This window comes from Brienomyrus brachyistius, chromosome 18, assembly GCF_023856365.1.
Source record: "Brienomyrus brachyistius isolate T26 chromosome 18, BBRACH_0.4, whole genome shotgun sequence".
NCBI lineage: Eukaryota > Metazoa > Chordata > Actinopteri > Osteoglossiformes > Mormyridae > Brienomyrus > Brienomyrus brachyistius.
Window position 1 is genome coordinate 11591539 of NC_064550.1, and position 16385 is coordinate 11607923.

The 16385-nt window shown below is 47.7% G+C and overlaps 1 protein-coding gene across 14 annotated transcripts in view; it reads left to right on the forward strand.

Moving 5' to 3' along the window:
- Positions 1–16278, forward strand: part of LOC125712753 (lysine-specific demethylase 6B-like) — a 34416-nt gene extending 18138 nt beyond the window's left edge. For 3 of the 14 annotated variants that reach the window (XM_048983152.1, XM_048983150.1, XM_048983151.1), the window contains 16 exons: positions 633–702; positions 1296–1371; positions 1743–1848; positions 2342–2431; positions 2512–2710; positions 2801–2875; positions 2995–3141; positions 3440–3571; positions 3921–4274; positions 4548–7459; positions 7601–7727; positions 8372–8477; positions 9277–9482; positions 9933–10030; positions 10211–10279; positions 10434–11686. In XM_048983152.1, the coding sequence (XP_048839109.1) occupies positions 1748–1848; positions 2342–2431; positions 2512–2710; positions 2801–2875; positions 2995–3141; positions 3440–3571; positions 3921–4274; positions 4548–7459; positions 7601–7727; positions 8372–8477; positions 9277–9482; positions 9933–10030; positions 10211–10279; positions 10434–11544 (5727 nt within the window). In that variant the 5' untranslated portion in view covers positions 633–702; positions 1296–1371; positions 1743–1747 and the 3' untranslated portion in view covers positions 11545–11686. Of the gene's footprint in view, positions 1–632; positions 703–1295; positions 1372–1742; positions 1849–2341; positions 2432–2511; positions 2711–2800; positions 2876–2994; positions 3142–3439; positions 3572–3920; positions 4275–4547; positions 7460–7600; positions 7728–8371; positions 8478–9276; positions 9483–9932; positions 10031–10210; positions 10280–10433; positions 11725–12184; positions 12373–12885; positions 13028–13134; positions 13262–13402; positions 13574–13662; positions 13683–13882 lie in introns of those variants that run through there. The other 11 variants (XM_048983159.1, XM_048983161.1, XM_048983162.1 and 8 more) reach the window with 11 other exon arrangements.
- The last annotated feature ends 107 nt before the right edge of the window (positions 16279–16385 follow it).

Below are 16385 nucleotides of genomic sequence, written 5' to 3' on the forward strand. Positions count from 1 at the left end.
AAATTCAAAAAACTTTTATTTGTCCCCAAGGGAATGAATGAATGAATGAATGAATGAATGAATGAATGAATGAATGAAGTGACTCACTTGACGGGCTTTGGCTTTGATCTTGACCTCAGTTCATCTTGCTTTTAGGAAGCTAGCCCGCTCTTTCCATTTCCTATAATGTTAGCATGTTAGCATGTCTGGGGGGGGGGAGGGGGGGGTTGTGCAGCCGGTTGACCTTGGACTCTCAGACTTTTTTTTTTTAAGTTTTATGTTCCTCTCCTCTGTTGTCTTTCTTCACCTTTCCCCTCTTTCATATAATATTCTGTATAAATGATGTAGTAGTTTATTACTACACACCCATGTGAAGTGTCTTGGGGCGACTCTGTTATGAAAGGCGTGATATACAAATAAATGTGATTAGAATACATTAAAGGTAAAGGTGGGTTTTCCCTATTTTCATGGTAACTTTGTGTTTATACACGTGGGAGTGGCACAAACTGAGGACAATGTGTTAAAATAATGGAACGAATCATGTGTGTGTATGGGAGACTATAGTGATCGGAGAGTGTTTGTGGTATTTTGCCTCTGCCCGTCACACACAGAAATAAGAATTGTCTCTCTCTCTCTCTCCCTTGAACCCCCAGACAGACAGCAGAGCGAGTCCCAGAGGGATGGTGATTGACATCTGCAGCTGATCCCCTGGTGTGACTGGAGGTAAGATGGAGCTTCAAGTGTGTCGTATAAGAACAGAGAGCCCAAAATCACGACCAGGCACAGACTGTACCAGGAAAGTGACTTGCAAAGAACAGGAATAACATCCAGGGCACTCCCTGCTTTGTGCCCTATGGTTGTGGGATCCAGGCTCCCTTGTGACCCTGTACTGAATAAATATTCAGAAGATGGATGGATGGATGAATGGATGGATGGATGGAATGAATGAATACTGGGTTATATTTAAAGTGGATTGTCAGACTTGGTAAGATTCCTATTAGGTAGACAAGGCTGAAGGGGGCATATGTGTAACAGGGGAATGGGTGAGTGAAGGAGGAGATGATCATCACATTGAAGCTGTCATTCATGGGTGGAGTCGTGATCAAGGGCTGCTGACGGGTGCCAGTCCTATTTCACAAGGATAACTCCATGAAATCAGACAGCATGTCCAGCCAGATGTCAGTATGAGCCTCAATAAAAAGGCCGGGGCCATACCGGTTTCTCCTGAGCCTGCGGGAGACTTGAACAATGTATAATGTATACAGGAAAAGTAAGAAAAACGTGGAGCTTCAAGATAAATTTTTGCCTCTGTCCAGCAGAGAGCAAGGGATTGAGGCTGAGGGCACACACAGACTGACAGTCCCTCTGCGTGCTACAGTGGAGGGCTTCACGGTGAGTCTCATCGACAGTGGTGTGTGTATGGGTTATGGATATATTGCACTTCAGGGACCAAACATCCCCATACTTTGATAAAAACCTTTTATTTTGACCTTGTGTGGACAATATTTTTGGCGAAAACTCAATACAAAACATCTGTGACTGCAATCAAAAAATTAAAAATGTATTTTGGTTACTTATGGTTAAGGTTAGGGCTGGGTAGGGGTTAAGGTTGTCAGTGTTGAGATTAGGGTTTTGCCCATAGAAATGAAGGGACGGTCTCCACAAAGATATGAATACAAACCTGTGTGTGTGTGTGTGTGTGTGTGAGTGTGTGAGTATACATCAGTGCATTTGTCTCACCTATAATCCTCCCCCCCGGCCAGGCTGAATGCATCACTCAGTGGATCAGTTCAGTGGGCGTGGCACACGGGACCCCTACCCACATGACAGACCATACCGGGGGCCATGGGTTCGGGCTCCACCCACAAGGTAAGCTCATGCATTACTCTTCTACATTTGAATCCTCTCTCCTAAATCCAACAATATTTAAGCTTTAAAGGCACTGATTATAACGCTGACCTTTGGCCCCATGAGAACTTAAAACAGTCCATCACTGTTTTTCTCTTTATATGACCAGATGTGGCTTGTGTTTGTGTGATTCATTGTCATTTGTAGTGACAGTATTTTATTTATCAGTGAAGTGGCTTCCATGTTGTATGGTTGCCTGGTGATTATTTTGTTGAGGTGCTGATGAGTCATCATAATTACTTTGGTTAAACTAAGGTGTGAGACAGAGGCTTTTTTCATGGTCACCCCTTTTCAGCCCTTTTTAGTAGTGGCCGACTCCCTTCCCATCACTGTAGGAGGGCAGTACCATTGGGGGAGGAGAGGGATCACAGGAAAAAGCTACATGCTAAGGAGAAGCGACATAGAGTGTGGCCGCTGTTTCTGGCTTTGTAACCTGGCATCTGTTTGTGTCCAGGTGCACGGGCAGTCAACCCCAATTCCCCCCCCACATGACCCCATGTCACATGACTGGACCGAGCCATCCTCGCAAATTCCACAAAAACAGGTGAGCACCGCCCAAGACTGGACAGTGTCTGTCACACACTCGCACGAGGTCCGACTGGTAAGAACTGCCAATTTTCTAAGTTCCCCAGGGTGCAGTGGGGGGCAGCTGGAGCAGGGGGGATTACAGGGCCCGGGGGTGCAGAGGGACATACGACACCTCCATCGGGGACCTTGGCATCCGCATGGGCATCAGACTAGAGTCCTCAACCACTGCTACCAGAACGGCCCTCACCCGCATGGCGGATATGGACCCAGCCCACGGGCCCATCACCAGCTTAGGGTAAGAGCAGGTAACAGTTAGAGGTAATCACCAGAAAAATGAATCTCATCCAGTTTACTTTGGCTTGACTACCCCCTTCCTCTTCTGTAGTATGGGGCTCCTCACCAGCTTCATCACCCCCGAAATCACACCCCTGTGGGAGACATGTGGAGCCCTGCCCAGCAGGTAGGGCCTGTCGAAGCCCTTGGGACGCTCCACAGTGTCCTTACCAGTTCGCCTCCACTGCTCCGATACAGACTCGCACTTTTGCCAGTGAGTCTCACAGTACTGGTTCGTGTACTCAGCAGTGCAGGGGGGGCCCAGGAAAAATGATGGGCGGACACCTGAAGCGGCCCACCCCTCCCCACACAGAACACTCCGTCATACAGCACACCCCTCCCCCTGCTGAAAACTGCCCCAGCAAGAGGATAAGGAGCTCCAGCTCCGAGCAGGTCAGCAGCCCCCACCACCACCACCTCACCAATACACCATCTTAAGCACCAGGGAATTCAGGTTCAGAAAGTCAGCCTTTGAAATTACATACAAGGAATGAGGGACAGCAGCCTCACGTAGCATAAAACACTTCAGTGTTCAAAGGCTTTATTGGAAAGGAGGGTCTCTGTAGCATGATCCATATGGATTCAATTACCCCCTCCACAAACCCCCTATTGTCAGCACTGTAGCGCCCACTGCTGGACACGACCAATTCGCCAGGAGAAGCAAATGTTGAACTACCTGCTTGTTCTCCAGGTCTTCCACCCAGCTCTGCAACGATTCCCAACACAGAGCCACCCGCCACCGCCAGCCCACCCCTCTGCTCGTCACATGTCCCCAAAATGGGCCTTCCGGAACGACAGGAAGGCTGGACCTCTGGAGTTCCAGGTATTTCTGATGTCCCTGCCACCAGCCTTTCCTTAAAAAGAGCCTGGCGCTTTTCCCCACAGTGACTAACAGCTGTCTCCATTTGTACAGCTGGATAGTTTACTGGAGCAGTTCAGGTTTTGTATCTTACTCAGTGGTACAGCAGATCAACCCGGGATTTGATCTACTCACCTTCCCATCGCAGGTGCTTGTTCTTGACTCCCATGCTATATGCCCATGAGTGAAACGCAGACTAACAGCATAATCACAGGGCAAGTGAGCCTGCACACTGATTGGCCGCTGTGTTGGTACTGATAATCCGACACAGTCCCGTATTTCATGGCTAACATCCTCATTACCTCCAATCCAGCAGGAGTCCTCCAGTCCATCTTTGGGAGGGCCCCCATACAGACCCCCACTGTGCAGGCCCTGGCCAGGGTCCCCAACCCCGCATTCCACATTGAACTATGCCCCCCGACACGGAGCACAGCCCAGCAAATCCACACCACCGCCCTGTCCACCCCCCCATAGCCGTGAGCCCCGAGCCTGCCCCATTCCTCGGGGGGTGGTGAGCGACAGGCCCCACCCCATACCAGCGAGCCTCACCGGCGTGCCTTACAGTCCCTCCCAGCCAGCCCCTCCCACTGGCAGCAGCACAGTACCCGAGCAGCTGAACCCTGCTGGAGGCTGGACGCCAGCAGGCAGAGATGGAAAGAGCGTGTTGGTGAGCCTGACCCCCGCCCATTAATCTGCCTGTGTGTCAAGCTGCAATGGACAGAGGTGGAAAGTCCAGGAAAAGTTCACAAATCCAGACCAAGATTTTGTTTCAAGCAACCAGCTGAGTACTATGTGACTGGCTTCATGAAACAAAACCTTGGTCTGGATTTGTGAACTTTTCCTGGACCTGAACTTTTCATCTCTGGCAACGGATATGGATGAAGGAGTATACATATTTCAGAAATGCACGGGTATCAGACGGGATGTTTCTTTCTCACAGGACATGGGTCCCTCCAGGGCAGGGATGGAATCTCAGGGTCAGCAGCAGCAGCGGGTTGATAAGGCACCCAGGGAGCCTGTCTGTGGAAACCCCTCACAAACCTGCCCTCAAGACCCAGTGACCACATCCACTGAACCACTAAGCCAATCAAGCTCTCTCCAGAGTGACAGCTGGGTGGTGCTGACACAAGCCAAGCCCACTGCACCCTCTGACGTCTCCCCAGTGGATCGCACTAACAGCAGCAGTGGTGGAAGCAGACAGGTGGAACCCCCTTCACTACAGTCAGCATCTCAAGACAATGCCTCACCTGCGTATGGGCTCTCTATCGCCTCTGGACACTCCCCAGCATCACGCCCACATGCAGCATGCTCAGGATACCAGATGTCAGAGGAGACCGCCATCACCAGCAGACCGAATGGCTCACAGCCTCACTCGCCACTGGGCCCCCCTGACCCAGCCGCCACCAGATCCTGCCCGCAGAGCATGGCTGAGGCGCTGGATAGACTGGAGGCGAAGCTACAAGAGCACCTTCAAGCTCAGGAAAGACAGCTGCAGCAGGAGAAAATGGAGCGAGACCAGGAGAAGATAATGGCAGGAGGTGACAAGAACACGAAGGGCAATGAGCTGGAAAAAAAGGAGGGAGGTTGGAAGAAGACAGACACAGGGGAAGAAAAGGAGACCAGCCAGGAAGAGAAGCCATCTTCTCCTTTGATGGCCTCTCCCCCCAGCAACCCATCTCCTTACCCATCGCTGAGCCGCGCCGGGGCCCTTCCTGTCCTTGCGGCTTCAGAGAATCATGGGCCACCACCACTGACCCCTCAGACGGCATCTGCACGTGAAAAGCAAAGACAGAGGCAGGGAAGAGGGACTGGAGCATCACAGGGTCCTAATGCCAAGAGCACTTTGGAGATTATTACAAGTCTCAACAAAGACCGAGAAAAAGAATTACCCCAACTTTTTCTCAAGGGCTCCCGTCTGGAGACCCACCAGAGCACCAGCAGCAGTTCCATCAGGGAAACCTTCAAACTTTCGACAGCCAGCAAAGAACTTGTAGCCTCCAACAAGGGACCCTACAACTGTACTAGGAAGCTTTTGATACCCACTAAGGGGCCTTCGAAATCTCTAACCTCCAACAAGGAGTCATTGACACCCCTGACACCCAGACAGGAGATTCTGACTTCTGACAAGGATCCTCTCGTCTCCCCAACATCTAGTTGCAAGCGCATAACTCCAGGTGGAACTCGTTTTGAAGATGAACCCTCCGAGCTATGTAATGTTCGACCAGATGGTCTGCTCTCTGTCATGTGTCTGCTGGATGAACCTATCCAAAAGGAAGACAAAATGCTCTCCCATGGAGACCCTCTCTGTGCCCCTGACCTCCTTCCTGCCTCTAAGCTGCACTGTGGAGATGACCTGGGGCCGGATCCCCTTGCCAGCCCTCCCGTGCTTAGCAGGCAGGGCTCCTTAGCATCTCTGCCTTGTGAGGAGGATGACGAAGACGATGACCGGAGGATGAATAAGCATACCTTGAATCTCAGTTCCACACAGTGCCCATCAAGGTTGCCACAAGTGGGAACCAGCTACCGCCGCAGTGACCTTGCCAAGCTGTATGGACTGCCAGATTTGCCCAAAGAAGGTGAGGGGGAGGAGGATGAAGAAGAAGAAGAGTCAGAGCAAGATGACAACTCACAAGAGATGTCCCAGAGGCCACACCTTCACCAGACCGGGATGGGTGGCAAGTTTGAATCACTGGATTCTGCTCCGGAAGGCCAGAGATATACCTACCGTGGAGGCCCCTTCGGCAGACCTCCACCCAATGCCCTTGCAGGGGTCAAGTACTCTTCATCTCTGTCTCTTTGTCCCGAAGTGTGCACTTCACCTACTACCCTTCCTGGGCAAAATTCCAGCCAAACTCCAGCCTGCTCTGATCTGCCTAAAGGAGAAGGTCAGGAGCCAGTGGGAGAGCATGATGAAAAGAAAGTAGCTCTTCTAGAAGACGGAGAGAAGATAGAGAAGTGTGGGAAATCGGGGACAGAGACAAAGAACGTTTCTTCATCATCCTCTCTTCCCTTTGGACTGCCAACTACTTCATTCCACTGTAACTTGAAGTTAACCTCTATCCCAAGAGCCTCACTGAAGGAACTGGGTCGCAGCTGTGAGGTCCTGCTTACCCGACATCCCCTCCCAAATGGAGCTGGAGGTCGGATCAAGATGGAAAGGGAGGTGGAGGACACTGCAGAACCATCAAAAGGCAAAGGGCAAGGGAGGGAGAAGGGTCAAAAACGCAAACAGAGCAGCACACGCAGAAGAGAGCAGCGAAGCACAGAGAGGAAGAAAAAGCACAGAGGAACAAAGGAAGGGACTCAAGTCTGCTCTTCCTCTTCTTCATCCACTATCTCTCTGGGGTCCAGCTCACGGTCCATGTCTAACAAGCGATCGAAGGAGACTAAATCACGCAAAGACCGGAAGACCCGGCAGGTGCTGGGAAACCTTGACCTGCAGACTAAGGGGGTACAGGAGATCCGAAGGAGGACAGCCCCTGGTGACAATGAAGGGTGTGTGCAGCTTGACGACAAGAGAATGGAGGAGGGAGAAAGTGGGTCTTCTGTTGCAGGTAGCTCAGGATCCATGGCCGCCCCAGGTAGCAGCACAGTTACGACTGTGGCATCAACAACAGCAGTGACCCCCACAAGTGGTAGTCCTACCAATGGGCCCCCAACTCTGGGTGCAGCTGACTTACTGAAACTGAAGGCCCTGTCAGATGGACCTCCCCGAGAACTGAAAATACGACTGATCAAGGTAGAGAGTGGCAACAGGGAAACCTTCATCGCCTCTGAAGTTGAGGAGAAGAGGATCCCACTCTCAGATATTACCATCAAAAACACAGCTTCTGAGGTTGTCCAAGCCTGCAGGTAAGCAGTTTGGAGACTGGAAATGATGTTTCTTCTATGCCTAAGGTTTTGTTACTGCCTGCTGCGTCTTGTTTTATATCTTTACCCTTTTGACTTACCATATCCTGGGTGACGACAAAATGTTCTCATCTACCATTCCAGGGGAGCAAGGCTGAAAGGCAAACTCAGAGAGTCCTACTTGCTCCCAGCATTCTCTGTCAAGCCCAAAATGGTCAGCTGCATGCCTAATCCACGGGAGAAGCTCAATCCCCCCACCCCAAGTATCTATGTGAGTATTTAATATCCACATATTCTAGTACTATGCAGTACGGAATTGCATAAACTGAAAGGCTAACTTCACTACGCTATACGGGAGGCTAATCAGAACATCACCACCTTTTGTGCAAAATGCTTTCTTAATTCAGATCTCGATTACTTTGTATCACAGTTGACTTCATGACATTGTATACTCATTTCCCCCTCATTCTCCTTTACTAACCTGAGATTTAGACAAGTATGCAAGACTGATAGTAGTGATTTTTGCTTCTAACATGTCCTTACCTAGCAACCCAGAAAGAACTGTATTACTGGATGCAAACCATACGCATGTAGGCACCTTGCTTTTCCTTTTGATAGCTTAGTCAGTATTCTGCTGAAATGCTTCTGCAGTTATTCCTGGGTCCCCATATAGAGTCTAACCTATAGTCCCGTTTCCCAGATGACTTATTTGCTTTGCCTTTGAATTTCAAGTGACTCCATAAAATAACCCATCTGTCTCACATTCAGCATCTTCTTCCCCACATGCCCTTGTCATATAAACATGCATCTGGCAGAGAGTGTCTCAGTGTTGAACGGTGCATGATGTATAACACTGTGTGACATCTGCACTTGAGTTATGGTCTTTGAGAGGTTTTAACGTCTGTGCTCCTGCAGCTAGAGAGCAAGAGGGATGCCTTCTCTCCAGTGCTGCTGCAGTTCTGCACTGACCCCAAAAATCCCATCACTGTCATCCGAGGTCTGGCCGGCTCCCTGCGTCTCAGTGAGTTCCTCAGTCACCACAGTGCTGCCCCTTCCATTACGCCACACTGCTTCCTCACTCAAGCCCATGATATCACACCACACGGCATCTCCAGCACGTCCTGATTTTGCCAAGTTCAATGTGTCCCTGGGTCAACAAGGGGCATGCGTTTCACTTCTTTAACCAGTCAGAGTCTTTGTATTACATCACTGCATTAATTAAATCCAGTGTTTTCTGTTAAGCTGCAAGGCGCACAGATTTCTAAAGTACCTGTTTCATTGTGTGGCTTTTGTTAAGATCAACATAGAGAGAACACCAGAATATGGTTACCTATAAAGGCTCTACATGGCAAAAGAGTGCGTCTTTATTTCACATTGATGACGATGACAACAACATACATAATAATTACAAGGCTTGAATCAGCAACCTTCCAATTACAAGCACAGAGGCTTAGCCTGCTGACCCACATACTGCTGCTGATTGGCTAGAAGGCTGGAAGCTCGGAGTGTGAAAATGAGATAAAACAGACCAATATGGTGATGTCATACGATGAAGAATGGTTGGATAAAGATGTGGAACGCAAACCCCTCCCTTGTTGACCCAGGAACACATTGAACTCCACAAAAGCAGGATGTCCAGCATCTCCACGCAGCACGTGGCATCGCCGAGTTCACTATCCCACCGCAGGTTCTCTTTCCCCTACCGGCCAGAATGTGTGCAGCTCACACCCAAAACTGAACAACTCATTAACACACACTATATATATATATATATATATATATATATATCATTGAGACATAAACAGATTTCCACTCTTCAGGTCTAGGCTTGTTTTCCACCAAGTCACTGGTAGAGGCCAATGGGGAACATGCAGTGGAGGTACGCACTCAAGTCCAGCAGCCGGCAGATGAGAACTGGGATCCCAGTGGCTCCACCCAAACCTGGCCCTGTGAAAGCAGCCGCTCCCACACCACCATTGCAAAGTACGCACAGTACCAGGCCTCATCTTTCCAGGAGAGCCTGCAGGTGTGTTTCCACTTTCCACTGCAGGTTGTTGTTTTCACTTTACTAAAATGCCACTACGAGGTTGATTGCTACTTTGCAAAGAACCTGTTAAAACCACTCAAATATATGTTAAAACCACTTAAGTATATATTAGTCTACTCCAGCTATTTTTAACTAAGAATGACACTTTGGGTTAGTGGCATCAGAAGAAATGTGATATTGGGGGGGGGGCACCGACCAAATTTGCCCCTGTGCCGGCAGGTAAGGAGGTTGGGATGGAAATTATCACATCGCCATGGGCAGAGATGCAATAGTGACATTGCAAAAGGATGCAATTTTAAAATAATTAAAATGATCCGAAAAACATGGTGTTTAAAAGGGTCATTGTACGAGTCAGTGTGCATACCTGGGGAAAAATGCGGCAAAGTCATAAAAAGCCTTACTGAAGTCCAGTGTGTGACCTTCCTGCAGGAGGAGAAGGATGTCGGTGAGGATGAGGAAGAGGAGGAGGAACAAGGCCATGCCACAGATCTTACAGCCAATGGACCTACCAACACAGGCACCCCCAGGTACAGTCCCAGTCCTAAACCAGCCCTCTGGAGCAAAAACTTGTCACTCAGCCTGGTTGTAACTCCCAGTTTTATTATTTTCTTATTGTACTCACTTTATGAACAATTACTGTGGATTTATAACAAGCTACTGCAAACAGCAGAAAATCAGTATTTCAAACCCTGGGTTCTATTTCACAGCACGGAGCAGAAACCACTTGGAAAGATTATCAAATTTGGCACCAATATTGACCTCTCTGACCCCAAGAGGTAAGACTCGACAACTGTATCCCTCATGCAGTTGCCTGCCCAAAAGGCTAATCCCATCCCTTCACCTACCATTGGTTTATTAAAAAGTCTGGGGAAGAACACATAGGGAGTTATTCAAAGCAACAGTTGACACGACCCCCAATCTCCACCCCAGGTGGAAGCCACAGCTGCAAGAGCTTCTGAAGCTTCCAGCCTTCATGCGTGTATCATCCAGTGGGAACATGTTAAGCCATGTGGGCCATACTATCCTGGGCATGAACACCGTGCAGCTCTACATGAAGGTCCCAGGGAGTCGTACCCCAGGTGTGTACGCGTCTCGTTCTGGGTACCGTACCCCAGGTTTGTGTCCGTCTCGTTCCGGGTACCGTACCCCAGGTTTGTGCCCGCTTCATTCCGGGCACCGTACCCCAGGTTTGTGCCCGTGTCGTTCCGGGTACCGTACCCCAGGTTTGTGTCCATCTCGTTCCGGGTACCGTACCCCAGGTTTGTGTCCGTCTCGTTCCGGGTACCGTACCCCAGGTTTGTGTCCGTCTCGTTCCGGGTACCGTACCCCAGGTTTGTGCCCGCTTCATTCCGGGTACCGTACCCCAGGTTTGTGTCCGTCTCGTTCCGGGTACCGTACCCCAGGTTTGTGCCCGCTTCATTCCGGGCACCGTACCCCAGGTTTGTGCCCATGTCGTTCCGGGTACCGTACCCCAGGTTTGTGTCCGTCTCGTTCCGGGTACCGTACCCCAGGTTTGTGTCCGTCTCGTTCCGGGTACCGTACCCCAGGTTTGTGTCCGTCTCGTTCCGGGTACCGTACCCCAGGTTTGTGCCCGCTTCATTCCGGGTACCGTACCCCAGGTTTGTGCCCGCTTCATTCCGGGCACCATACCCCAGGTTTGTGCCCGTCTCGTTCCGGGTACCGTACCCCAGGTTTGTGCCCGCTTCATTCCGGGTACCGTACCCCAGGTTTGTGCCCGCTTGATTCCGGGTACCATACCTCAGGTTCGTGCCTGTCTCGTACCGGGTACCGTACCCCAGGTTTGTGCCCGCTTCGTTCCGGGTACCGTACCCCAGGTTTGTGTCCGTCTCGTTCCGGGTACCGTACCCCAGGTTCGTGCCCGTCTCGTTCCGGGTACCGTACCCCAGGTTCGTGCCCGTCTCGTTCCGGGTACCGTACCCCAGGTTCGTGCCCGTCTCGTTCCGGGTACCGTACCCCAGGTTCGTGCCTGTTTCATTCTGGGTATGATTCTTTCTGGTCTGCTGTACCTCCTTACACATGATCTCCTTCCGTAACCCACCTGTCCACATGCAGCTATAAACCATAAGCGGTATCTGTCACGCTCAGGCCATCAAGAAAACAACAACTTCTGTTCTGTGAACATCAACATTGGACCAGGCGATTGCGAATGGTTTGCTGTGCACGACAGCTACTGGGAGGCCATCAACGATTTCTGTGAACAGTGAGTGACACAGTATACGATCCTGCTGCCATTTCCTGTCACGCTACTAAATATTCAGTTTTGTAGTCCAGGGTTCCCCAATTCCAATGACCAACCAGTCTGTGACAAAGTTTGCAAATTTCCATGCTTAAACACAACTATTACACTTGGCAATTAGCTAGCAAGCTACATAAGGTTTGAGTAGGGAAATCTGAAAACTGTATAGCAGATTGGCCCTCCAGGACTGGAACTGGGGAGCCCTGGGCTAACCCGTTAGCCATTATGTACATGTAAAATCTACGTCAAAAACCAAGATATCGATATTAATGAAGCATCAAATACATAATACCTGCTGCTGAAGCTGATGAAATATCATTACTCAGGCTAATTCCTTACAGGTTGAGTGTATACTAGGTGCAGTCAAGTATGAGTACAAGGCAGCACTTGGCAGAGGTTTGATGAAATATTTTCTCACTTTCAGGCATGGGGTGGATTACCTGACAGGATCATGGTGGCCAGTCCTTGAGGATTTGTACCGCTCCAACATCCCAGTGTACCGGTTCATTCAGCGTCCAGGGGACTTGGTGTGGATTAACGCTGGCACAGTACACTGGGTCCAAGCTGTGGGCTGGTGCAACAACATTGCCTGGAATGTGGGCCCACTGAATCGTGAGTCCAAGAGGAGTTACGATTGACAGGCATTTAATGGTGTGCCACTCTGTATGTTGAGAAATCATAAGGTCACAGGTTCAGATCCCATGGCAGGCAGTGTGATAATACCATTGGGCCCCTGAGGAAAGCCCTGTACCCAGTAGCTTAAGGGACAATATCTAATGCTGCTTTCTGATCCTCACTTGCATTTAGCTTTGGACAATACTATGCTAAATAAATGCAATTGCAGGAAAGTTCTGATGATCGACTATTGGTTTTTTAATTTTCTTACAGTACAAGGTTTTCATTAGCCGTACTGTACAAGCAGGCTAGTGGTCTAGACTAGATTGATCAGGGCATCCTGATTTTGCAGAGTTTGATGTGTCCCCGGGTCGAGGAAGGGGCTGGCATTTCACTTCTTTAACCAATCAGTCTCCTCCCTTGATGACCCAGGGACAAATCGAACTTGGCAAAATCAAGGCGTGCAGATTGACCACGGCATGCTAAGACTTCGCGCTTGTGTTCATGCAGCCTACCAGTATCAGCTGGCTCTGGAGCGCTTTGAGTGGAATGAGGTCAAGAAGGTCAAGTCCATAGTGCCCATGATCCATGTCTCGTGGAACGTGGCCCGCACTGTAAAGGTCACTGACCCAGACACCTACAAAATGATCAAGTGAGTGAAGCGGCGACTGTGTTTGTGCGCGTGCGCGAGTGCCACCGGCAGGATCTGCAAGAGCACTGCTATCTAAATGACTGCTACCCATTCTGCGTCCCACTCAGACACTGCCTCCTGCAGTCCATCAAGCATATCCAGATTCTGCGGGACCAGCTGGTGGCGGCTGGAAAAAAGATCTCCTACCAAAGCCGGGTGAAGGATGAGCCTGCCTACTACTGCAACGAATGTGACGTGAGTGACCCTGCACGGGGTTTGACGTGAAGATCCCACCGTCCGGCCTCTTGAGCATTTCCTGCTTATTTACAAGATCTGCTTGTATGGCAACAGGAGTCTTACTCCTGCCTATTTTAAGGCCTCCGAATGTTTTCACAGGTGGAGGTGTTCAACCTGCTATTTGTGACCAGCGAAAACAGCAGCAGGAAGACGTACGTGGTGCACTGCGAGGACTGCGCTCGCCTGCGCAGCCAGAACCTCTCCGGGGTGGTGGTGCTGGAGCAATACCGCATGGAAGAGCTGATGAACGTGTACGACAACTTCACTCTGGTGAGAAATTGTACGCACAGAGCTGAGCTCCCCGTATGTCCCTCCATATCAATACACGCTGATCTCTTATCCCTGTCTCTCTCTCTCAGTCTCCAGCTCCCAGTTCGCGGTGAGAAGATCCCCCGTCCCCTTCACAGCCATAACCAAAACTCGCTTGGAGAACACAAGATATCGTATTTGTTTAGTTTTTTTTTTTGATACTACGACTGCTAATACTTGCTGAATCAGCCAATCAAAAATCTGTTTACTCAACATTGTTTACATAACACTGCATCAGCTAAGAAACTGTTGTCTTCCCTCCTCCATCAGCTGCTGATTGGTTTTCTAACCACGGAAAATAGAAAAACAGGAATGGCTCCTGTGCTTAGAAGCACCAGGAAAACATGTTGTGGAGCTGACGCCAGAAAAGTGTGAACCTTAAAGTGAGACAAAAACAGTCTCCTGCAGAGGTTGGTCTGATTTAACCGAATATCAGGGAACCACACCCACATATCCATCCTTTTCTAATGTCAAATCTAGTAGGATGGGTTTACATACGGAGACAATAAGCCTGTGCTTACTCAATCGCCATGGCAACATTGTTTTTATGCGAACGGCAGGGCAATCCGTCTATCAGCTGAAGAAGCTCAGTGACCTGCTTCTTGGATCTATTGGTTGCTGTTTTGTTCTCAGATTTTGAGGTGAATCCTGGGATTTGTAAATGTTATTTGTATTTCTTGTGGGGTGCTATTTTAAATTTTATTTATTTCGCATATTTTTGAGAAATGTTTAAAACAGCCTGGTTGTTTACCACATTGGCCTTGTGACATTTGTTTAGATTTTAAATAGTAATTATAGAGATTAATACTTTTTTTCTAAAGCATTAAGGAAAAAAAATTGTATCAAAATACTTCAAAACATACGGGTTCTAGGAATACTGTTTTTCGTTAATCTGTATTTGCAAATCACGTATATGTCGTCTCCATATTTTACATGATTTTATCTTTGAAACTTAAGATTGGATTGTTGAAATACACCTATTTAGTGACTGTTTCACTATTCTGACATTGGTACTATTATTAACTATATTCAAATTGTTTTACCTCATTTGGCATTTTTGTCCTTTTATCGGGAATTTTACTTTTTGGAATTTATTTATGTACTTCTGGGTCTCTATTTATTCGCATTGATGCTCTTCTCCTTCGGGTTTGAAGTAACATTTGATGATCTTCTGTTCATATTCTGTGTGGTATTTCAGAGGGGCGACAGGGAGACTCTTGTTTAAATGGTGCTCATCTCCCCTTGCCCCTTCACAACTGATACATGATTTATAAGCATATACAGGAATACATTGTTAACCTATAGAATGGTGCTTAGAACAGGGCCAGTATGCATAAATTCTAAAGAATGCTGTCTTTGTACTGTATTAAACATGAATACCTTCTGATATGTGTGACCGACCTAAATCTTTGGGTAAAAGGATGAAATTGTGAGACTTGTCAATATTAATAATTATTAAATGGTTTTAGTGATGGGGCTCTCACTTTTCTTTAAAAAAAAAAATCTATTTTCCTGTTGCAATATACATTTGTTCTTCTTTGGTGTTTATTTAAACTGCACTGTTTGGAAACTAAAGACAGGAAACTGAGCCGGATTTGTCTTCTATACTCTGTGAATTTGTGAGATTACTATGACTGAGCATAAAATAAAACTTTTGATAAACTTCAAATGATGCAATGTATGGGTGACATGAGTTTTAGCATGGCTACATTACATACACTACCAGTCAAAAGTATTTACACACAGAGACATTCTACATTTGCATGTTACTTAACATTTACTGAAAATATATTAAATACTCTTTGTAAACAAACTCATTTACAGTATGTTCACCATTTCAATACCTTTATTAGCAAGATAACCTCATACCTTCGATTCAGCAAAGTAACCTCCTGCAGCAGTTAGAATGCTGAATTTTCACTGCTGTTCTACAAGGTACATTGAACACTGCTCTGTCTCATGGGATGAAATAGTTAACTAGTGCATTTAAAGTTAAATGGCGGCCGAGAATTTGACTGCCATCACCACACAACCAGTTAATAGGACGTCAGACATGCACCGTTACATATTCTTTCCATGTTATAAAGGAAACTTGTTTTATTTGACTTAAATTCTCATTTATAGTTTTACTCAAATGCTTAAAATAGATAAATCCGCAGTTTCTTAAATAAATGGAAAAGTAGTAAAAACCTGTGGTGTGCAAAAACCTTTGACTGGTGGTGCACATTTCTTACCATGTCTTTCAATTGTATTTCTACTAATTGTCGCATTAGCCGCTGACTTCAGTTTGTCATCACCAATGACATAAAAGACTAATATGTGCCTATGAAATAGGTGCCTGGCACAGTGAAAAACCACTATCTGTTCTATCATTGGTGAAACCTGGGACAGTTGGACTGTTTCATTTTCTCAGCAGAAATACTTGAGATCTTAGTAACAGACTGACACACAAAGCTGAATCTTTTGCTGCTGTATTGGAATCAACACACCACAAGAACATTAAAGTAATGACACAGATCAAAGAGACACTTGGTCAAAGTACATAGTTCCTCTTTGACATCTGCGAAAAGAGTTACTCTAACAACAAACAGCTGCTATGCCATTGATATTGTAGTACAGTGATATCTAAGCCAAGGGATGTACTAACCAATGTAGCCACTGTAATATGTAATGATCTATATACTTACTGAAAAACTAGTATTGTCTTTATTGCTGTAATGTTCTTGTAAATCTGCGCTGTTACACATGAACTTCAGTCAACTGTTTGCATATA